Raw genomic sequence first — 25346 nt, forward strand, 5'->3', positions numbered from 1 at the left:
TTCTTTGGAGCTATCCCTCACAGAACTCTGTTCTTTGTTCCAGTCTAGACTGACTGACCTGTGGGTTTGCTGTACAGGCCATCCTGGGGATTTTTTTCACTTTCTTCCTGGGTTAGATTTCATTTCCTGGATCCCATATTTTCTTATTTCTTGGTTTATTGCTTAAGCACATCTTCTAGGAACTTCCTGAGAAGAGGTGCTTGGGAAGTAATCTTTTAAAGATCTATCATATCAGAAAATGTGTTAGACTTCTAGGATGCAGATCATTTTTCCTGACAGTTTAGAGGGCGTTTTAACTGTTTTCTAGGGTTCAGAGATGCTTTTGAGAAGTCTCAATATCATTCTGATATTAGATCTTTTGTATTTGAAGCTCCCCTGCAAGGCAGAACATTTTAGATCTTTTCTTTGTTGTAAGAGTCTGAAATTTTATAGGAAAAGCACCTTGGTATGGGTGTTTTTTCATCCACTGTTGGCTTTAGTGGACCCTTTTTTTTTTTTTTTTTTGCTGAAATAGGGTAATTTTTTTAATTTATTTTTTTTACTTTCAGCATAACAGTATTCATTCTTTTTTCTTTTTTTTTCCATTTTTTTTCCAATTTATTTATTTTCAGAAAAACACTATTCATTATTTTTTCACCACACCCAGTGCTCCATGCAAGCCGTGCCCTCTATAATACCCACCACCTGGTACCCCAACCTCCCACCCCCCCCCCCGCCACCAAACCATGAGAGACTATGGACTTTAGTGGACCCTTTTAAGCCAAAAACTCATACACTTCAATTCTAAACGCTGTTTTTTTTCTTTTTTTTTTTTATAGACTCTTGTTTCATGGGTGCATTATCATTTCTTTTGGCTTCTTGCATTCTTAGAGTTTTTAGTATGCACTAGTGTTTGTTTTTCCTCAGATGTTTGGTAACCCTTTCAGTTTTCAGAGGAAGACACAGCTAATTGAAGTCTTTGTCGTCAGTATCGATGCTTGTCCACGGTTGCACCTCGAGTGACCAACCGTCGTAGTCTGAGACATTTTCCAGGACACATGGTTTCTGGTACGAAAACAACAACAGCCCTAGGCAAAACAGGATGGCTGGTCACCCTAGGAATCCTCATGCTCGGGTAATTGGGTAGGGACCCAGGATTTCACTGGAGAATTTCCAGCTTTCAGTATCTGCAGCTGTTTCTTGGGCCATTCAGTTTTTCCAGGAAGGAATCTTCCAGTATCCAGTTTGAGGAGTGGAAGCCTGTTTGCTGATATTCAGGGCTGAACAAGGGAAAGAAGGTTGGGAGTTTCGGTGTTTAGTAACACTTGATCTGACCCCTTCTTGGTAAAGTGCTTCTGTTTGCAGCTGGCCTAAGATTCCTGATCCAAAATTCCTCTTCCGTTTAACCTCTTCTGGAAGTAAAACTTCCAGTCTCCTGCCGTGATGTAAAAGTCTTTTTGGAAAGCAGTCTATTGATATCTACCAAAATTAAAAATACATATGCTTTGCTAGCAGCAAGGGAGAGTTTGAAGTTCTAGGCATGACACATGCTATTTGATGGAGCAGAGATTTGAGGCCAGGGCAGAGTATAGGATTGAGAGGGTAAGTAGAAACGTTGTCTTAGACTGGAGATGCCAGAATCTTCTGAGGCTAGCATGAAGGAGGTGAAGTTAGTTACTGAAGTGGAGAAGCATGAAGGCATGTCAGAGGGAATAAAGTAGTTTCTGCCTCCTGAGCTCTGTCTTCTCTGCTAATTAAGAGACAAGGTCGTCTGTTGAGAATAAATGTGGCAAAGGGTAGATAAGGGCCCTGAGGAAAGCGGTCAGCACTGAGAACAGCAGATATGTAGGATGAAAGGAATTCTCAACCAAACCCAAATAGGCAGACTTTGAGCTGCACTGTGATGGGATAGCAGATGTATTGGGAGTGAGATCTCGAAGAGTAGAAGGCCTGTCAGAGTGAGAATGGTTTGAATGTTAACCATTTCTGGGTAATGAGAAAATCCAAGCCTGTGATTCTTTAAGTTGGGGTTGGGACCAGCAGTATCAACCGAGAACTCCCTAGACATGCAGGTTCTTGGGCCCCATTCTAGACCTTCTGAACCAGAAACTCTGGGGGTGTAACAGCCTCTGCGTTAACAGACCCTCCAGAGGATTGTGATACGCGCACCACGGATCTGGGGCATAGCTCGTTGGGTAAGCTTAATGTGGGTGACATTCTTCAAATTTGATTAAGGTAATGAGTTATGGGACAAAGGTGTTGGCTCAGTGAATCCACCTGGATTTCGAAATCTCCTGACTTGGAATGGCAAGCGAGACTATCATTTAAGGGTCAAGGTTTTCAGGGAATGTGTGAGAACGACTAAACCGTTGATAGATGAAAGTGGAGGAGGAGAGGTTGTTAGAGTAAAATGGATTGGTAAGCGGAGCTGGTTGCTCCCTGTGCTTCCCCACTCAGAGGTGCTCATTCACTTACTTGTGTGCACTCGGTGTGGGGAATCCTCTGTTGCAAAAGTCTTTGCTCTCCTTGAGGCATAAGGGTGTTAGAGAAGAGTGCCTGCTCTTCTGCACAGGCCTGAAAGGAAGAGTCCATTATAGTGGAGAGCCGGGTTTAACAAATGATGAAGAGGTAGATACAGGGAGCATTTGGCGAAGACCTGGTGGAGAAAGGGAAACTTAAAACATTTGTTTTATGGTGTCACTGTTTTATAGTGCTTTGACATTTTCAGATGATACTTGGTTTCTTAGTGTTCTTTCATGTTTGCCCCTTCTATTCTCATTGCTGCCCTGGGCCCTTTTTCTTGGAGTTCATGGGACCTGTAGGCTGGTGCTGCTCCGTAGTTTTGGAACCCAAAACTGTATTTTGTATTTGGGCTGAGTCTGTTTATACTGTTGGGGAAATTAGGGTGACAGTATTTCAAGGATTGTTAAGCCACTAAAGACATCATGTTTAGTCTATCTCTGACAGACTGATAGGACGTTTCATTTTAAATCATTTTATATTTGCAGCTAACAAAATTAATCAATCACTTTTAAGTTAGTAATGATAATGAGAAGGGATTTAGTAGAATCTGAAGATGGAGCAACTTTTAATTTCATCTTTGCCAGTGAACCTGTGTTTTAAGAGTTTTTGTTAAGTAGCAGTATCCTTGGACTTTCTTTAAATAGGTAAATGAGCAAAGGGAGCCAACTTGAGAATTCACTCTAGAACATATTGAGTCATTCGAACTCTCAAGTGGTCATCTGCGTATAATAGAGTCATGTAATGTGTCTTGTGTGGAGTACAGTGGTTGGAAATGGAACAGACAAGTCTCCATAGGGAAGCCTGGAGATCTTTCCCCATGACAGCCTTCTATACAGGTGCCGTGCCGCATTAACTTCACATGTGGTGGTTTTGTCCTCTACAAGATTAACTAACTGGAAGGCATAGGTCTACAATTACCATGTTGAATAGTTAGAGTATATTGCCAGTTAGGGTCTAGTGATGGTCACCACAGCCTCTGTTATATGTTGCTCAGGCATTTGACCATACGCTCAGCCAAGTCTGTGTTAATAACCCATTTTGATATGCTTCAATAGAGTGTTTTACTATCATTTTTATATTAGAATTTTTCAAACATCCCTACTTCTGAAGATACAAATATACATACATGCATGTGTGTATGTCTGATTTTAGTTGCAGAAAAGACCCTTTTCAATCTTTTGTGGTTTCTAACTAAGAAGTTAAGTTTGTGGCTTATAACGTGTCATGGTGAAGTATGCAATGACATTTAAATCATTTGTGTTACATTTTCCACTTCTATCTCAGTTGTAAGTTGAAAGTAAGTTGTAAGTTGAATCTTCATGATACTTACTAGCCATTGTGGACTCTTCTGTTTCTTCTGGAGCCAAACTCCTCATTGCTTGAGGGCCTTTGCACCTGTTCTAACCCCTGTCCTCGTCTGGGTGATTTGTTTTCATCTTTTGGGTCTTAGCTAAATGCCACCTCCTCCTCAAACATTTTTCTCAGGCCACTCTAATTTCTTCCCTTCTCTATCACACAATCCTCTTTATTTCCTCATAGAAGTTATTTCACTCTTGAGTTATCTTATTTACTTACTTAGCTATGTGTATATATTTCCTACTAGAATATGAATTACAAAAAGACCTTTATCTGTCCTGTGCCTAACACCATGACTTCCATGTAGTAAGTGCTCAATGAGTAACTGATAACTAAAAGAATATACAGATGAAGCTATAGCACTGACTAGAGTGAAATGAACATGGAGTAGTTGACATTATCATTTACTTAATGATGATAAAATGGTGAAAAAGAAAGCTTCAAGGGATTTGCTTAAGATCTTATAGTTATTAAGGGAAAGAACTCAGAACCCAGAGATAGGGAGAAAACATTGCTCTATAGCAGTTCGTTAGCTAGTACTCTCAGTTTCATATTATAACTCATCATAATTATTGCATCTAAATTATGTAGCTGTTATCTATGGATTCTTCTGAAACCAGTTTTAACATACTATACACCTTAAACCACAGAATGTCACATGTCAAATTTATTCAATAAAAAATAAATATGTAGATGTGTATTTTGCTGAGAGGAAGCAAGATGGTGGAGGAATAGGAAACTGAAATAGCATTAGATCCCAGGAGTTCAGCTAGATAGTTATCAAACCATTCTGAACACCTACAAACTCAACAGGAGGTAGAAGAGAAGAAGAACAGCACCTCTGGGAACAGAAAATCGACCACTTTCTGGAATGAAGGATATGTGGAGAAGTGAATTCTAAGCAACGGGAAGATAGACCATGGGGGGAGGGGCCGGCTCCCAGCAAGCAGCAGAGCAGCAGAGCACAAAATGGGAACTGTTAGAAGTCTGCTCCACAGAGGAATTTCACTCCAGAGGCTGAGCGGGGGTGGAGCCCTCACGGGGACAGTGTGATCTCAGGACCTGCAGGGTCAAGAAAGACTGGGGGTGTCTGAGTGGACAGAGCTCCCAGATATCGGAGCAGGGAAGCTGGCTGCAGAGACAGAGCTGAGGATGGGGCTTTCAGCTCCGGGTTACCTTAAATCATGATATGGGGCAGTCGGGCCATGGCTTTTCAAGCAGGGACCCCACACATGGCAGATTCAGAGAAACCCCCCGCTTCCTCCTCCAGGAAGAGTGGCGTGGGAATGCACAGCAGGAATCTGCTGGGTTTGGAGACTCCAAATGGGGCCATGCGCCAGAAATAGAAATGCTTGGTCACAGACCAGGTGAGCACAGAGCACAGCCGGAAACCAGGGAGATGGGAGGGATTGAGTGCTTTTCTCCGAGGGCACACTGAGGAGTGGGGCTCGGAGCTCTGGGCTCCTCTGGGCCTGAGATTGGGAAGCCACCATCTTCATTCCTGTCCTCCAAAGCTATAAGGAAAGCATTCAGGGAACAAAAGTTCCCAAGAGTGAACTGAAGCAGATTACTTAGCCTGGCCCCTGGCAAGCGTGGTGCAATTCCACCTCAGGCAAAGACATTAGAGAAACACTGCAACAGGCCTTTCCCCAAGAAGATCAGCAAGAATATCCAGCCAAGACCCAAGTTCACCAAGCAACGAGAACTGCCAAACTCCAGAGCTAAGGGAAAGCAGCACCTAGAATTTATGACTTTTTTTTGCATAATCTTTAGTCTTGCAAAGTTAAATTTTTTTAATTTTATGTTTTCTCATTCTATTTTTTTAACTTTTTAAATTTTCATTGTTATAGTCATATTTTATCTTTTCTTTGTATTTAACCTTATTTTTTGTATACATTTAGGGTTTTTTTCTTTAAATTTTTGGGATATAATTTCTTCTAATAAATCAAAATATACCCTAAATCTAGCTCCAGCCTGATCACATTCTCTCTGCTTTTATTTTCTTTTTCCAACCAACTTATCAATTCCTCTTTTAGAATCTTTTAATTTTCACCTTTACAGTCATATTCCATCACTTCATCGTGTTTCCCCTTATTTTTGTATACATATAAGGTTTTCGTTCTTTAAAATTTTGGATTTTGGGAGATAGTTTCTTCTAAGAGACCAGAATACACCCAACATCAAGTGGGTGACTCTGTTCTATTCACCAGTCTAATACATATTTTTTAATTTATTTATTCCCCTTTACTTCTCCCCCCAGTTTCGGGTCTCTTCTGATTTGGTTAGTGTATATTTTCTGGGGTCTTTGCCACCCTTTTAGTATTTTACTCTCTCATTCATATATTCTTATCTGGGTAAAGTGACAGGGTGGAAAAACTCACCACAAAAAAAAAAAAAAGAAGAAGAAGAAGAACATGGGGCAGTACCGATGGCTAGGGACCTTGGTAATATGTATATGGACATTGGTAATATGTCAGAACTAGAGTTCAGAATGACGATTCTCAGAGAGCTAGCTGGGCTCCAAAAAGGCATGGAGGATGTTAGAGAAACATTGTCTGGATAAATATAAGCTTTTTCTGGAGAAATGAAATAACTAAAATCTAACCAAGCTGAAATCAAAAAAGGAATTAATGAGGTACAATCAAGGATGGAGGCTCTGACTGCTAGAATAAATGAGGCAGAAGGGAGAATTAGTGATATAGAAGACCAAATGATGGGGAATAAAGAAGCTGAGCAAAAGAGAGACAAACAACTAATGGATCACAGGGGGAGAATTCAAGAGAAAAGTGATACCATAAGATGCAACAATATTAGAATAATTGGGATTCCAGAAAAAGAAGAAAGAGAGGGGCAGAAGGTATATTGAAGCAAATTATTGTAGAGAATTTCCCTAATATGGCAAAGGAACAAGCCTCAAAATCCAGGAGGCACAAAGAGCCCCCTAAAAAAAAATCAATAAAAATAGGTCCACACCCCGTCATCTGGTAGTAAAACTTACAAGTCTTAGTGACAAAGAGAAAATCCTGAAAGCAGTTCAGGACAAAAGTCCTGTAACATACAATGGTAGAAATATTAAATTGACAGCAGACTTATCCACAGAGACCTGGCAAGCCAGAAAGGACTGGCATGATATATTCAGAGCACTAAACGAGAAAAATATGCAGCCAAAAATATTATATCCAGCTAGGCTGTCATTGAAAATCAAAGGAGAGGCAAAAAGCTTCCAGGACAAACAAAAATTAAAAGAATTTGTAAATATCAAATCAGCCCTACAGGAAATATTGAAAAGGATCCTCTAAGCAAAGAGAGAGCCTAAAAGTAATAGACCAGAAATAGAATAGAGAATAGAGACAATATACAGTAGCAGACACCTTATAGGCAATACAAGGACACTAAATGCATATCTTTCAATAGTTACCCTGAATGTAAATGGGCTAAGTGCCCCAATCAAAAGACACAGGGATGAATGGATTAAAAAATGGATAAAAAAAACAAGACCCATCAATATGCTGTCTACAAGAAACTCATTTTAGACCCAAAGACACCTCCAGATTTAATGTGAGGGAGTGGAAAACAATATGCCATGCTAATGGACATCAAAAGAAAGCTGGGTGGCAGTCCTTATATCAGATAAATTAGATTTCAAGCCAAAGACTATAATAAGAGATGAAGAAGGACACTATATCATACTTAAAGGGTCTTTTCAACAAGAAGATCTACCAGTTTTAAGTACCTATGCCCCTAACATGGGATCAGCCAATTATATAAACAAATTAATAACAAAATCAAAGAAACACATCAATAATAATACAATAATAGTAGGGGACTTTAACACCCCCTCACTGAAATGGACAGATCATCTAAGCAAAAGATTAACAAGTAAATAAAGGCTTTAAGTGACACTGGATGACTTTAAGTGACTTTAAGTGACACTGGATGTACTTCACAGATATATTCAGAACATTTCATCCCAAAGCACAGAATACACATTTTTCTAGTGCACATGGAACATTCTCCAGAATACATCACGTCCTGGGTCACAAATCAGGCTTCAACCTGTATCAAAAGATTGGGATCATTCCCTGTGTATTTTCAGACCACAATGCTCTGAAGCTAGAACTCAATCACAAGAGGAAAGGTGGAAAGAACTCAAATACATGGAGGCTAAAGAGCATCCTGCTAAAGAATGAATGGGTCAACCAGAAAATTAAATAAGAATTTTTAAAAATTCATGGAAGCAAATAAAAATAAAAGCACAACGGTTCAAAATCTTTGGGACAAAACAAAGGCAGTCCTGAGAGGAAAGTATGTAACAATACAAGCCTTTCTCAAGAAATAAGAAAGATCTTAAGTACACAACCTAACCCTACACCTCAAGGAGCTGGAGAATGAACAGGAAAGAAACCCTAAACCCAGCAGGAGAAGTAAAATAATAAAGACCAAAGCAGAAATCAATGAAATAGAAACAAAAAGAACAGTAGAACAAATCAACAAAACTAGGAGCTGTTTCTTTGAAAGAATTAATAAGATTGATAAACCCCTGGTCAGACTTATCAAAAAGAAAAGAGAAAGGGCCCAAATTAATAAAATCATGAATGAAAGAGGAGCAATCGCAACCAACACCAAAGAAATACAAATACAATAACGTATTGTGAGCAACTGTATGCCAGAAAATTTGACAATCTGGAAGAAATGGATGGATTTCTAGAGATGTATAAACTACCAAAAGTGAACCAGGAAGAAATAGAAAACCTGAATAGACCCATAACCAGTAAGGAGATTGAAGCAGTCATCAAAAATCTCCCAACAAACATGGGGCACCTGGGTGGCTCAGTGAGTTAAGAATCTCCCAACAAACAAGTTGAGGAGTCAAACTCTCACTCTTTGCCGATGATATGATACTTTATTGAAAACCCAAAAATCTCCACCCCAAATCTGCTAGAACTTGTACAGGAATTCAGTAAAGTGTCAGGATATAAAATCAATGCACAGAAATCCATTGCATTTCCATACACCTACAACAAGACAGAAGAAAGAGAAATTAAGGAGTCAATCCCACTTACAATTGCACCCCAAACCATAAGATACCTAGGAATAAACCTAACCAAAGAGGCACAGAAGCTGTACTCAGAAAACTATAAAGTACTCATGAAAGAAATTGAGGAATACACAAAGAAGTGGAAAAACGTTCCATGCTCATGGATTGGAAGAAGAAATATTGTGAAAATGTCTATGCTACCTAAAGCAATCTATACATTTAATGCAATCCCTATCAAAATACCATCAGTGTTTTCCCAAGAAATGGAACAAATAATCCTAAAATTTATATGGAACCAGAAAAGACCCTGAATAGCCAGGGCGATGTTGAAAAAGAAAGCCAAAGTTAGTGGCATCACAATTCCATACTTCAAACTCTGTTACAAAGCTGTCATCATCAAGACAGTATGGTACTGGCACATATAGACACATAAATTAATGGAACAGAATAGAGAGCCCAGAAATAGACCCTCAACTCTACGGTCAATTGATCTTTGACAAAGCAGGAAAAAATGTTCAATGGAAAAAAGACAGTCTCTTCAACAGATGGTGTGAAGAAAATTGGACAGCCACATGCATAAAAATGAAACCGGACCATTTCATTATACCACACAAAAAAATAGACTCAAAATGGATGAACAACCTCAATGTGAGACAGGAATCTATCAAAATTCTTGAGGAGAACACAGGCAGCAACCTCTTCAACCTCAGCCGCAGCAACTTCTTCCTAGAAATATTGCCAAAGGCAAGGGAAGCAAGGGCAAAAATGAACTGTTGGGACTTCATCAAGATCAAAAGCTTTTGCACAGCAAAAGAAACAGTCGACAAAACCAAAAGACAGTGGACAGAATGGGAGAAGATATTTTCAAATGACATATCAGATAAAGGGCTAGTATCCAAAATCTATAAAGAACTTATCAAATCCAATACCCAAAGAACAAATAATCCAATCAAGAAACGAGCAGAAGACATGAACAGACATTTCTCCAAAGAAGACATCTAGTGGCCAACAGACACATGAAGAAGTGCTCAACATCACTCGGCATCAGGGAAATACAAATCAAAAACCACAATGAGATACCACCTCACACCAGTCAGAATGGCTAAAATTTACAAGTCAGGATATGATAGGTGTTGGTGAGGATGCAGAGAAGGGGAACCCTCCTACACTGTTGGTGGGAATGCAAACTGGTGCAGCCACTCTGGAAAACAGTATGGAGGTTCCTCAAAACGTTGAAAATAGAGCTGCCCTACAATCCAGCAATCGCACTACTGGTATTTACCCTAAAGATACAAATGTAGTGATCTGAAGGGGCACGTGCACCTGAATGTTTATAGCAGCAATGTCCACAGTAGCCATCTATGGAAAGAACCTAGATGTCCATCAACAGATGGATGGATAAAGAAGAGCTCCTATATATATATACAATGGAATACTATACAGCCATCAAAAGAAATGAAATCTTGCCATTTGCAGTGATGTGGATGAAACTAGAGGGTATTACAGAGTCAAATAAGTCAATCAGAGAAAGACAATTATCATATGATCTCTCTGATCAGGGTGGGAGGTTGTGGGGGTTAGGGAAGGCAAAAATGAAATAAGATGGGATCAGGGAGACAAACCATAAGAGACTCTTAATCTCACACAACAAACTGAGGGTTGCCAGGGGGAAGTGGGTAGGGAGAGGGTGGTTGGGTTCTGGACATTGGAGAGAGTATGTGCTATGGTGAGCGCTGTGAAATGTGTAAGCCTGATAATTCACAGACCTGTACCCTTTGGGCAAATAATACATTATATGTTAATAAAACTAATTTTTAAAAAATATGTAATAATAATGCTAGCAGTAATAGCTACCATTTATTCAGCACGTACTGTGTGTCAGATATCATCCAAGTGATTGCCAGGCATTAACCCTAATGATAATGCCAGGTATTTTGTGGGCCTTTGTAAGATTAACTACAAGTTATACAGAAGATCCTAAGCCAGGTAATTTATGCTCTTTTTAAAATTCATTATTACTATTTTCTTTTGTATCCTCTTGTAGCCATCAAATATTTATTGAGCACTTACCATCTGTGTGGTCTTGGGCAAGCTGTTTAACTTCCTTGTGCCTCAGTTTCCTTATCCATACAATGGAAATAGGAATAGTACTACCTTACAGGAGGACTAAATGAGTTAGTACATGCAAAACACTTAAATGCTGCCTGGCATGTAATAAGGTACAAAACTTTAAAATGTGGACTAGGAGCACCTGGGTGGCTCAGGTGGTTGAGCATCCTACTTGTGATTTCAGCTCAGGTCCTGATCTCAGGGTAATGATCGCTTCTCGGCCTTTTGGCTAAGATCAAGTGTAGTATCTGATCTCAGGGTAATGAGATCGAGCCCTGCGTCAGGATCCGCACTCAGCAGGGAATCTTCTTCAGACTTTCTCTCCTTCTCCCACTCCCCCTCCTCTTCCTCTCTCTCTCTCTTCTCTCTCTCTCCTTCTCTCAAATAAATAGATAAATTTTTTTTTAAATAAAATGTGGACTTATTTTCTAGCCATATGAAAACCACTGTAAAACTTTGCTGAGAGACAAAACATTTGAGTAAAACATGATGCATTCCTAGAAGATTATAATCAGTAAGGTAAAAAAAATCAAATCTTTCTCAATTAATGTATAAATGAGATGAAATTTCAGTCAAAATTCCAAAAAGATTTTTAAAAATTGAAGCTGGTGAAAATAATTCCTAAGGCTATGAGATCAGCCTAGAAAATTTAGGGGGTGGAAATTAAGAGAAGGGATTTGCCCTGCCAGTTACTGAAACATTAAAATATAAATAAAATAAATAATAATTAATTAATTAATATAAATAAATACTGAGGTAGTGATCAAGGCAGTGTGGCACTGGCAGAGGAGAAAAGGAAAAAGATAAATGGAATTATTTGGAATTAGAATTAGCAAGCTAGTGCTCGCTTCGGCAGCACATATTCTAGAATTAGCAAGCTAATGTAAAAGACATTTCAAATCAATGCGGAAAGAGTGGATTATATATAAATGGTCTTGGGACACTTTGCTAATCACTTAGAAAGAAGTTGGATTGCTACTTTGTACTTTATTCTAAAAAATATTTCAAATTTATTGAAGATTTAGATACAAAACATGAAGCAATGAAGTCCCTGGTGCTACACACCCCTCCTCTCCTCCTCCTCCTCAGGCTGCCCTGTGACCACTCAGCTGGCCAGAGAGCATACTGCTGCCTTTGAGGAAGTTTCTAGGCTATTTAACAAAGATGACACTAGTACAGTAACAAAAAGATATTTGGAACTTGGGTCAGTAGGTGAGAATGCAACAGAAGCAAAATAGCAGTAAGAGTGCTAAGACCATTTATTACATATCATGGCTAGACATGGTAAGACCATTATTACATATCATAGCTAGACATGGTAAGACCATTTATTACATATCATGGCTAGACATGGTAAGACCATTATTACATATCATAGCTAGACATGGTAAGACCATTATTACATATCATGGCTAGACATGGTAAGACCATTATTACATATCATGGCTAGACATGGTAAGACCATTATTACATATCATGGCTAGACATGGTAAGTCAGTAGCTAGCATTTCTGCAGCACTTGTGTATCAAGCGGTGTTTAAGTTCTTTGTATACGTCAGTTCACTTAGTTCTCACATGATGTAGTTGATTATTATCCTCATCTTGTGGAAGAAGATGCTAAGGCCCAGAGAGGTTAGATAACTTTCCAAAGGTCACACACTTGGTAAATAGCAAAGCCAGGATTCTGCCTCACACAATCAGGCTCCAGAGTCTGTGCCCTCCACCACTTTGCTTCTTGGCCTGTCTAGGAAACTGACAGAGGCAGGTCGTGAAGAAATAAATCCGTGTTTTTCAACAAGGGTGGCCGAAGTTTTTTCAGTGCAACAAAACCATGTCTATGGAATTGCAAAGAGGAGAAAACCTAATAGGATGAAAAAATAATAAATTGATTGGAAAATTGGCATTGATGGAAATGGACCAGTATCTGTGAAAGCATTATACAGATGATGATTGCAACATGAAAACCCCATCTCACTGTCTTTTCCCCCTAAAGATGTATCAGATTGACTCTTTTTCTAAAAGGTCATTATTCATTCCATTTCTCTAGCAAACCTATGTCAAAAATACCTTCTGTGTATACACAAGAAAAGTCTGTATGTATTAGTTGGTGGTCTTTTCCCCAAAAGGTCAAACTGTACATCTGCTTATAATCTAAGTCCTTGTGATAAATGACAAGGAAACCTCAGTAGACTCCTCAAAGTACTCTTTGTGAATGATTCTTACACTGATATGTTTTCATGCAACTTGCTAACTGAGCACAGTAAAATCGTGAAGGCCTTTCGAGACAGGATTAATGACCTTGGACTACTAGGCTGGTAATGGGAAGCCACTGAGAGGGGTGTAAATAGGATACTGCTATGAGTTGATTTGAAGTTTGAAGGTATCTCTCTGGGTACCCTGCAGAATGGGCTCCCACTAGGTGGGGACAAGAGTAGATAGAAGTCCCATGAGGAGGCTGCTGTAGGAAACCGTGATAACACTAAGGGAGAGACATGAGATGCTTAAGACGTGAGATCTATTTTGGAAACAAAGTTAACAGGAGTGAATTGGTGAATTGGTTGTGAAAAACTGGGAGAAACTAAGAGTGACTTCTGGTGTTAGGACTTGAGTATTTATTTGGTTTAGGATTGGTGGTTCCATTTACTAAGCTGAGGAATAGGGAGGAAGAATTTATCTTCAAACCGTTGGGGAACAAAGCAGAAGCAGAAATTTTCTGAGCGATCATCCCCAGATTTAAGATAAAAAGGCTATTAAAATTGAAGTGTATGTATAAATATTAGTAGATTGTAGAAGAAAGCGTGAGGTCAAATAGATCCTTCTTTTCCAGTCTGCATATCTTACGTGATTTTATTGCTTTAGTTAACGAAACTAAAACTCTGTGTTGCTTTAGTTAACTAAACTAACTCTGTGTTTCTTTTCTTAGGTAATCCAGGTTTTTCTGCCTTTTATGTGCCATTTGCAAAGGCTTTGTACTCCTCAATAAACGGACGCTTTCCGGTTTGGGTTATCAGTCATGCTGGGCATGCTTTCGTCCCCAAAGGCAAGAAGATTCTTACAACTTCAGACGGTATGTCTTGATTAACATCTGTTTTCCTCTCTAGTGAGTGGGTGTTCACATGTCTAGAAATTCAGCTAGGGTTAAGAGTTATACCACTGGAAACCTCTGCTTGTGGCATTGGGCCCAGGCTGCCACGTTTTGGTAGTTTCAGGATTTTTAGAGCCCTTTTCATTTTCTGCAGGTAGTTTTCTCTAAAAGATTGAGTAGATCAAGCAGTTATCTAAAACTTGCCCTGTCTGTGGACTGACTAGTAATCAAATATATTTATTGATCAAACACTGTATTTCCAGGGCTGTACTTAAGAGCATTGGTGGAGAAAAAATATGATCCATGGTCCTTATTCTAAAGAGGCTCGTCGTACACGAACATTTAGAGAATGATTCAATGATCAACTCTGACCTGCTGATAATGTGGCTATTTGAGGAGTAAACGAAGGAAAGAACACAGTATGGGTCTGAAAAGACTTTGTGGAGTGGATAGGTTCCAACAGTTGAGTAGAATTTGGATCTGGGGGTTAAGGAGTGTGCAGAGGTGTAACAGGTAGAAGACATAGCACAGCAGAGGGGGAGATTCAGTAGGTCTCCTGGTGCTGGGCAAGGCCAGACCTAGAGGAACCTCGGAGCTGGGGAGAGAGCCATGACTGCATTGGTAGACTCCTGGAGGCCTTTAAGTGGAGAAAGTAGCACTAGGTGGCTGCAAATTACCTGCTTCTAATGTATGAAAATTCAACATGCTCACTCTTCTAAAAAAGAAATCTGTAACTTCACTTCTCTGTTGGCCTTCCATTCAAGGGCCTTTTGTCCTAAGCATGACCCTTAGTTAATTTGAGGTGGAAGAGAGGGGGCTGTGGCTCTGGTTTGCTCCTGGATCTGGTATGCCTCTCCTACGGTATGAGCATCTTACTGAGCATCTGATAGTGGAAACCATGTGTGGGGAGGGAGGGAGAAAGGAACAGGTGATATGGGAACTCTCTGTACTAATCTGGTCAAATTCTCTATAATCGAAAACCATTCTTTAGAACAAAACTTGTTAAAAAAAATTACTGGAATTTAAAAAGTAATTTGGTATTTATATTTTGCTTTTTATCATTGCTGTGAAAGAAACTGTAAATTAGGTAGCTTGATTAATATGAACTTATTTTCTTATAGCCTGGAGGCTACAGGCCAGCATTAGGGTTTCAACTCGGTTAGGTTCTGGGGAGAGCCCTCCTCCTGGCTTGCAGATGGCCTCGTTCTCTTTGAGTCTTCATATGACTGAGACAGAGAGAGAAGGATTTCATGTGCTCCAGGATGCTCTCTGATCTCTCTCCTTATGAGGCCACTAATCCCATCATGAGGACCTCACCCTTATTATTTAATCCTAATTAACTCTCAACGGTCCTATCTCCCAGTACCGTCATGACAGTCAGGACTTTAATATAAGAATTTTAAGGCTCAGTCAGTTAAGTGTCCGCCTTCAACTTAGGTGACTCTGTGTGTCACCTCACTGGGAACATCTTAATTCCCTGATTCTTTTTTTTTTACCTTTTTCTTTTTTCTTTTTCTTTTTTTTTTTTTTTTTTTTGAGAGAAAGAGAGAGTGCTCCCAGAGCACAAGCCAGTGGGGGTGGGGAGTGAAGAAGGAGAGAGAAAGTTAAGCAGGCTCCACATACTCCAGGTCCTGCGCAGATGCCCAGCTTAATCTCATAACCCATGAGATCATGACCTGACCCAAAATACAGAGTCAGACACTTAACTGAAAGCCACCCAGGCGCCCCGCAACTCCCCAGTTCTTGATCTCTCCTCTTACTTCTCACACATAGAACTGTAGTCAGCTTCCTGAAATCTTAGTTCGGTTCCAAAATCCTGAGTTAACTTTAAATTGATTTTAACATCAGATACCAGCTCTTGAGAACAGAATTGAATCTCCTTTTTCCCCCCCCAGTTTCACTTAATTTAGTCATTTTTGAGTACCTGCTGTGTATATGCCTCTTCACTAGCATTTAGGAAAAAATACACCTGTACTTAAAACACATTTGTTGCACTTAAATTGTTTATGGTTAGGTAATGTCACTGGCCAGACTTCCTCTATCTCCTCTGTAAGGCCTCTCATGTAAGATTACCCTCATCTCAGAAAACTCTCTACTCCTTTCTGCTCACAGCTTCCACTGTCAGTGCTCAGGCCCTTGGCTTGCCATCATAGAAGCATACTTCCATACTTCAGCTACTCAAGAGTTCTACTGCCTCCTCTACGACCTTGTTTACTGCCCTAATTATCTTCCATTTAGAGTTATAGATCTATAGATTCAGTGCGACCCCTGTATGAATTCCCACCAAAATTCCAGTTGTGGCATTATTCAGAGAAATAGAAAAGAATCCCAAAACTCATATGGAATCATTAAAGTCACCAAATAGCCAATATAATCTTGAGAAAGAAGAAAAAAACTGAAGGCACCACACTTCCTGATTTCAAACTATCTAGCAAAGCTGTAATCAAAACAGTATAGCACTGGCATAAAAACAAACCTGTGGAACAGAACAAAGAGCCCAGAAATAAATACACATGTATAGAGCCAATTAATCTTTGATGGGGGCTCCAAGAATACACAACGGGGAAAGAGATAGTATCTTCAGTAAATGGTGTTAAAAAACTAAATATCCACATGCAAGAGAATAAACAGAAATATGTGTAAAATTAATTCAAAATGGATTAAATAACTTAAATTGAGGACTGGAAATCAAAAACCTCCTAGAAGAAAACATAGGGGAAAAGCTCCTTGACACTGGGCTGGACAGTGATTTTTTGAGCATGACACCGAAGAACAGGTAACAAAAGCAGAAATAAATATTGGGACTGTGTTTAACTAAAAATCTTCTGCAAAGCAAAGGAAACAATCAACAAAATGAAAAGATAACCTATGGAAAGGGAGAAAATATTTGTAAACCATCTATCTGACCCAAAATATATAAGGAACTCATATACCTCAATGGCAAAAACAAAACAAAACAAAAAGAAAACAAAAAGCTAATAGTTCTAATTTTAAAATGGACAAATATTTCCAAAGAAGACATACAGATGGCCAGCAGGAACATGAGACTCACTTCACACCTGTTCCGATGACTGTTACTAAAAAGACAAGAAAATAACAAGTATTGGCAAGGGTGTGGGGAAAAGGGAACTCGTGCACTGTTGGTACAACCATTATGGAAAACAATATGGAAGCTCCTCAAAAAATAAAAATAGAACTTGCATATGACCCAATAATCCCACTTCTGGATCTGTAGCTAAAGGAAATGAAATCAGTATCCCGGAGAGAGATCTGTACACCCGTATTCCTTGTAGCGTTATTCACGGTATATGGATCATTCCAAGATATGGAAACAAGTTACTTAAGTGTCTGTTAATGGTTGAATAAAGAAAATGTATACACACACACGCACACACGCGCGCGCACGCACACACACACACAAATATGCAGGCACAATGCGATATTACTCAGCTATAAAAAAAGAAGGAGATCCTGCTATTTTCAACAGCATGGATAAACCTGGAGGATATTATGCGGAGTGAAATAAGCCAGACACAGGAAGACAAACCACTGTATGATCTCAATTATATGTGGAGTAAAAAAAAAAAGTCGACAAACTAATAGAATCAGAGCATTGCCAGGATTTGAGGGATGGGAGAAATGGGGAGATGTTGGTCAAAGGGTAGAGACTATCAGTTGTAAGATGAATAAGTTCTGGGGATCTGATATATAACATGATGGTTATAGTTACTAATACTATATTGTGTAATAGAAATTTATAGATCTTAGTGTTCTCACCATCACAAAAAAAGAAAAAAGGTAGTTAGTCCCTCCATCCCAAGCCTCCTGATGGCAGTGACCTCAATCAGGCATGCCTGCTGTGCTTTCCTGGGACACTGGTAGGGAGCTCCCCAGACATTTCCTCCATGGGGGCCCTTACTCATGGCTGGGCTGGCTCTTGTGGTTCTTACTATGATTGCAGGATGCACGTTAGGAACAAACCATGAGGGAACTTTGAGGAGCAAGATTTATTACCTGCGGTTTCTGGAGGGTACATGGCAGGTGGAGCAGACCTGGGGCCCTGCCTTTGTTCGAGTCCGAGGGCGGGGTGCCAATGGTTTTGCAGGTTCTCTCTTTATTGGCTAATGTAAGGCATAAAAGCCAGAATTAGGGCTTGGGAAGGAAGAAGTCGGTCACACAAGGAGTCAGTTATCTGAGTTACCCAAGGCTTTCTGAAAGGTACCTTCGCAGGTGGGGTGGGGTGGCCTAGTTCCCTGTCTGGTTGTTTTTCTAGTAGCTGTGTCATACCGGTGGCAATATGCTTATTCGTGATGGATGTCTTTTGAAATGGAGGCCTAGTCAATCAAAAGTTGAATGTCAGGCACTTACAGTACACTACGTGAGATAATGGATATGTTAATTTGACTGTCATAATCATTTCACAGTGTATCCTTATATTAAATCATCACATAAAAACAATTATGTGGTACGACCGAAGTATATACTGTTTTTATTTGTCAATCGTACTTCAGAGAAGCAGAAAAAAACAGTTGTAGAAAGTGGATGATGGATACTTGTGAGTCTTGTTGTACTGTTCTCTCTACTTTTATGTATGTTTGGAAGTTTCCACTATTAAAAAATAAAATTTAAAGAAAGAGAAAGAATTATAGAATCTATAGAATTATAGAGCTAGAAGTATCCACATCAAATCCTTCCTTGAACCGTTATTTTTCAAGGAAGGAAAGTAAGGCCCAACAGGGCTAAATCACGGGCTAGTGAGTGGCAAAACCTGGACAAGAAGTCGGCACTTGGAATGGTTAGTTCAGTGTTCAGTCCTGTCGGTCATCTTAGGTGGCTAATGTGAAGTGCTAATGATTCTCCGCTGTTAGATTTCGTTAGTCCGTGAGCTACTTCTCATATTGGTCCTTCTATGATCACCAGTTATACCTGGTTTGTGACCTTTTTCCTGCGGGGGTTCATAGGGGAACAGGGTCATGGGGTGTAGAAGAAACAGTGCCGCTCATGGCAGATGCTTGTATAAATACCTCAAAGTCTCTTTTTCTCTGTGTTAATGCACATGCATGAGTGTGTGTGTGTGTGTGTGTGTGTCCCCCTCTATGAATGCGGTTCACTTGAGAGTCTTTAACACTGTGCTTAAAGACTAGGGTATACTTTGAAAGACAAGTAAATATTGATTACCTAGCAGTGAAAGATTTTAAGAGCAGTCATGAATATATAGTTTAAAGACAGGTGTTTCAACAGCCATCTTATTGAAATGTGACTGAAGGTGAACAGAATGTGCAGTAGATACTTGCTCTGCATAAAAGATGCATCTTTATTGTTCTAAGTTTTTAATATATACCCAAAGAAAATTTTAGGCTCAATACCATAGTTTTTCCTTCATCGGGAAATGTATATGTTTGCTTCGGAGTGTGTTTTCACTATCTTAGGTTGTATTTGGAAAACAGAGGTGTTAGAATTCTTCTTAGAAAACAGACTTGAGGGACACATGGGTGGCTCAGTTGGTTAAGTGTCTGCCTTTGGCTCATTGGCTCAGGTCATGACCCCAGGGTCCTGGGATCGAGTCTGCATCAGGATCCTTGCTCAGCAAGGAACCTGTTTCTTCCTTTGCCTGCAGCCTCCCCTACTGTGCTCTGTCTCTCTGACAAATAAATAAAATCTTATTAAAAAAAAAAAAAAATATATATATATATATATGGAAAACAGACTTGAGGGGCTCCTGGGTGGCTTAGTCAGTTGGGTGTCTGACTCTTGGTTTCAGCTCTGGTCATGATCACGGGTTGTGAAATCAGGCCTGGTCAGGCTCCATGCTGGGTGTGGAATTGGCTTGGGATTCTCTCTCCCTTTCCCTCCCCTCCCTCCGCCCCAGCCCTGTTCACTTGGGCATGTTCTCTCTCTCTCTCTCTCTCTCTCTCTCAACAGATGGATAGAAACAGACTTGATTAACTTGTTAAACCTCCAAAAGCCACCAACTCTGCTGGTCTGTTATTGCCAGCCTGTTACCTTTCCTCTGGCAGAAGAGGAGATAAGCCCAAGTCAAAAGGAGTTAGGAAGTAGTCAAAATAACCTCAGGGTACACAGTGAAGAATACATCTTTGTGTAATGTAATGGTGACGAGGTTATGTGTCTAATTCCTACATTCTTAACCTGGATGAGAAGCTCTGTACTGAATTATCTAGGGGGAGCAATGTCAACTCCATTATCACAGTAAGCCCTTAAGTGAAGACAAAAATCAAGCATTTGAAAAGGAAGAACAACTTTGAAAGTTGAAAATAGAATCAAATGGTAACTGTAGATCAAAGCTTCTCAAATTTTGGCAAGTATCAGAATCACCTGGAGGATTCATTAAAACACAAGCGAGTGGGTGGCACCCCACAATGCTGATTAGTAGATGTGGGGTGGGATCTGAGAATTGGCATTTTTAACAATATCCCCAGGTCATGTTGATGCAGTTAGTCCTAGGACCATATTTTCAGAACCACTATCAAAGATCTTGAGGAAAACCAGCTGAAATTATCTGTAATGTGTTTGAATTTCTGGTAAGTGTCTTTCGTTCTCATTTTAAATTGACATTATTTATCACTTTGAGTATGCTTATTTTGTACTGCTGAGTTAATAACTTAGTAATTGGACTCTCGTTCCTTTGCTACCTAATGAGAACAGTGCCATCTAGAGGCATTAGCCCAAAGGGCCACCAGAGGGCCGAAGGAAGCTGTGGTTTTCTAGAGAGGTTGAATGGGCAGCTCATCATCATCAAGGATTTATTGACAACGTACTAGGTTATTATGTGTGGGTACCACAAGGGTCTACAAAGAAATAGATATTCCAGTCACTGCCTTTTAGGTTAGTTACTTTCCATCTGTGTTCTGAGGAGCCCAAAAGTTCTACGAAGGGCAGGTGGGGCTCTGGGTCCCACCAGCACCCCCATTCAGCAGAACAGTTCTGCTTTCATCTGTTTTATGTAGTGAAGGTTATGTTTGCACGCTATGCTCGATTGCTTTGTATAGGCAGGGCAGATAGATTGTACATCATTCAAGATTATTGCTCCAAGTACAGGTTTTCTGACATGCAAAATATGGTATGAAAAATATGTAATCACTGAGAGAGAGGACATAAGCTGTAGCCACCCATCAAATGTTGAAAGTATGTTTTGGTTCATATTAGCACATGTTAAAATTATGAACAGTTGGAAATAATATTCTAGTTGCACCACATTATCACAATCATAAATTGAGTATAATTGGGAGAACAGATGTTCACCAGTGTCAGGAGGGGGTGATTCAAGACAAAAAAAGTGTGAAAAGAAAATGTGAGGAATTAGAAGTATAAACTCTTTCTGGCTTTGATTTACTACAGAGTCAGCTTATTTGACGGCAGATTCATTATCAACTATTTTAAGTCATTTGTTCGAAAAGTGTAACATAAAAGCTAGAAATCATAGTGGTTTGGTTTCAGCTGATAAAACACTACCTAAAAAAGTTATACAATCTTTCAACTAATGACGAATTCGGGTCATGCTTATCCAAAGAAACAATAAACCACTCCCATTCCAGTATTCAAACAGAAGGAAAGAGAGAAAAACAGTCAGGTTTTCTCTCTTGCCAGGACCATGATTGGCAGAGGAACATGGAGGCAGAACAGAACGGCTGGAAGAGCCCGTGGCAGGGACAGTCCGTCAGCCAGTGTGGGGGCTCACAGTCACTGAAAGCAAACAAGTCTCTAAGTGGGTGGGAAAAAAAACAAAAAACAAAGGGCAGAGCAGTAAAAGAAGAGCCCAGCAGATCGTTAGAGGCTCAGGGAATACGGAAGTGAGAAGCGCAGCAGGACGGAGAGGAGCAGGGCAGTCAGTGTCCTGTAACACCGGCCAGCTCGCTGCCCCGTCTTCGTGGGCCTCAGCATCTCCTCATGGCTCTCAACAGTGCAGCTCGACTCCGTGCTGATGATCGGGTCCTCCCTGATCCGGCTGTGGCCTTCCTTGCCGACCTCATTTGTTCCCCCTCCCTATAAACCACAAACAGCCACGGAACTCATCACTGTCCAAAACTACACCTCACACTTTTATGTCTTTGGCTTTTGTTATTCGCTAAGTCAATAAACATTATGTTCTCCTTGCTGAATTAATCTCTCTGTCTCTCTCTCTCTCTTTCTCCTTTCCCGTATTTTCCCCACTGAAATCCTTAGCAGAGCACTGGGTTTTGTCAAGTGGAAAGCATACTTTAATGACCCTGGTTTTTAACCATCTATTGGGAGAATAATAATAAAACATATTTTATAAACCATGTTTGGGGTTTACTAAGTTTTGTTTGTTTGAGACGTCTTGGTGGCTCAGTTAGTTAAGTGACTACCTTTGACTCAGGTCATGATCTTGGGGTCTGGGGATTCAGTCCCACGTGGGGCTCCCTGCTCAGCAGGAGGGCTGCTTTTCCTTCTTCTACCCTCCTGCTTCTGCTGTCTCTCTGTCAAATAAATAAATAAAATCTTCAAAAAAAACAAAACAAACTATGTTTGATTGATAGCAGTTTTAAACAGGATGCCTACCTACCATAATCTAACCACAACCTGTGTCGCATGCCATAAAAGCCAAGACACTTGCACCAATGTTGAGATGCAAGGAGCTTGCAGAAATACTGAGGGGGCCAGGGACAGTGGAGGCGTAGACTATGAGAGTATGCTTTCACATTGGCTTAGTAAAGTCAGAGAACAGTCATGAAAGGAAGGCCTTTGGATCAGTGAATTAAATAAACATAAAGAATTAGGGACAGGCTAACAATGCATTATATGTTAATAAAAAATTAAAAATAAAAAAAAAGACTTAGGGACAGTTCTCATCTACCCTTTCACTGATGTTTTGTATAACCCTAGATAAAGTCCTTTGGGGCTTTTGTATTCCACTGAGAGTAATGGGGAAGCCAATGGTGATTTCACCAATAAAACTGATGTAAGGTAGGTAGGATTATCATGTCAAAGCATTCTTAAGTAAATTTTTTTCTTTTATTTTGAGAAAAAATTCTTAAATGTAGAGAAGTACAAATAATTGTGTAGCAGTCCAAGATTCTGTTACTTGATTTTCTCTTCATAGTTAACACTTGGCCATAATTGCCATATTTGCCATAATTGCTTTAATTATTTTCTCTTAATAAACAGAGCAATACAGAAAAAGTCCCATTTTTACATTTATTTTTGTTTTTTTTTTTTTTTTTTTTTTTAGAGATTGGGGGAAAGGGGCAGAGGGAGAGAGAGGCTCCGTGCCCAGCAAGGAGCCCAACAAGGGGCTCAATCCCACAACCCTGAGGTCATGACCTGAGCTGAAATCAAGTCAGGTGCTTAACTTACTGGTTAACAAAATGGGCACTCTGATAAAATTCCATTTTTTAGGTCCTATCTTCAGTTTTACTGTCATAAATTTAGGGTAAATTTCATTTCTTTTTTTATATTTTTAGTGACATGTATGTGATGAACAGCATATGATTTTGTTCTGTGTTTTTAAAGCTTTATCTAAAGAGTAAACCATATATATATCTTCCTTAAAGCATTCTTTAAAATGTGAAGTGCTATTTTTAGCCTTTTAGCCAGTGTTTTAATCTCCTCATGTAGGTTGTTAATAATATTCAAGCTATTATTAAGATACAGCTTTGGAGTAATTATGGGGGCCAGATGGGAGAGTTCACCGGTTGAGAAATTCTGGTATGAGATTTGGAGAGTTACTGTCCACAGACTCAGTCCTAGCGGAAGTTTCACGTACACTAATCTCCAATTTCGTTAGTTCTGTGGTCACAGATGACTTGTAAATAAATACTGCTTATGTGATAATATAGAGTAAAACTTAAGCATTTATATTCCGTATGTACCTAGACATACATATATGTGTGTGTATTGTTAAATTTAGGCCATCTGATTGCATTCAAGTATGTAAAGTTACATATTTATAGTAATGTGCATTAGTAAAGAATATTTTCTAGATATTTATCTTGGTTCATTTGGAGAAGGTCACAGTAGTTTTCATGAATCCAGAGGGGCATTACCTTTCAGTTGTGATGCAATGAAAGTTTGTTCTTTTCTCAAGGAAATGCTTGAGATCTTACTTATTTCAATGTTTTATAATTGTGTTTATATCTATTTGTTGGCTCTTATTAGATTGTGAACTCCTTGAAGATAAGGGAAGTATACATTGTATTTAGATCTGTATTTTCAAAGTCATGTCCAGCCATTTAGTCATGGTTTTCTGTCAGAGTGGTCAATTTTAGTTGATGTAAAATAGAACAAAATAATAGTTATCAGATACCTGTGTCCTGAAACTGTATGCGATGCATAATATTTTGATCCAAAATTGACCAAATATTAATAACTGGATCAATCAGTTTGAACTAGATGAAGAGTAGATGTGGAATACTAGTATTACTTAATTCCTCTATGAGATAAGCAGGAACAGATTATATGTACCCTTTGAAATAAACTCTAGAATCAATAAGTAAGCTACAAAGTAAATTCCATAGAACTGGATCTGAAAAATAAATCAGGTTCCTTTTCTCTTTTCTTTCTTTCTTTCTTTCTTTTTTTTTTTTTAAGAGCAGGGAGCCCGACTTGCGTCTCTATCCCAGGACCTGACCCAAAGGCAGACACTTGACCAACTGAGACACTCAGGCACCCCAAATAGGGTCAGGTTCTGAAAGGGAATTGTCAATATCATATTTAAGACGATATCTTGATAAATATTATGTTTCAAACATACTTAGTCGATTATAACTTAAAGCGTATTTTTCAATGGAAAGAATGGCTCAAGTGATTTCTATATTATTCTTCTGATTTGGGTACAACTGGATTTTTTTTTACTGTATTTTATGGAAAGCAAGTTAATGATTTCAAGCATTTTTTCAGAGTATATTAAAATAATCATAGACATGAAATATGTAGTGAGGTATATAGTCCTTTAACCTTTAGTTTTTGCTAGTAAAATAATGTCCAGATAGCACATTTAATATGTGCTGTCATTATTCCTAGAAAGTGTCTTCTTCTACACTAACCTCATTACAACAGCAGATGCTAGTAAGTAATTTCTTTATCTTGGAAAGTTACTAAGCAGTTCCCAGAAGTAAAGCCAGATTTACTTCTGAAATATTCATTTGATTAATCTTTTGAATTACAATGTTCATTAAAGTTCATCTGAAATATAATCTTTTAGAACCTTATTTCTGGTGTCAGTGAAGTTTTAAAATGTTTACTACGTTTAGCTCATTTTCTTTTTCTTTGCACTATCCA

General features: G+C 39.2%; 1 protein-coding gene and 1 pseudogene across 5 annotated transcripts in view; both read left to right on the top strand.

Annotated features, from left to right (window-relative positions):
* Nucleotides 1–25346, top strand: part of LDAH (lipid droplet associated hydrolase) — a 109477-nt gene that overhangs the window by 15684 nt on the left and 68447 nt on the right. For all 5 annotated transcript variants that reach the window (XM_044262007.1, XM_044262009.1, XM_044262008.1 and 2 more), the window contains exon 3: nucleotides 13929–14072. In XM_044262007.1, the coding sequence (XP_044117942.1) occupies nucleotides 13929–14072 (144 nt within the window). The remainder of the gene's footprint in view (nucleotides 1–13928; nucleotides 14073–25346) is intronic.
* On the top strand, nucleotides 11215–11326 carry LOC122916564 (annotated as a pseudogene).

Source organism: Neovison vison, chromosome 8, assembly GCF_020171115.1.
Source record: "Neovison vison isolate M4711 chromosome 8, ASM_NN_V1, whole genome shotgun sequence".
Taxonomy (NCBI): domain Eukaryota; kingdom Metazoa; phylum Chordata; class Mammalia; order Carnivora; family Mustelidae; genus Neogale; species Neogale vison.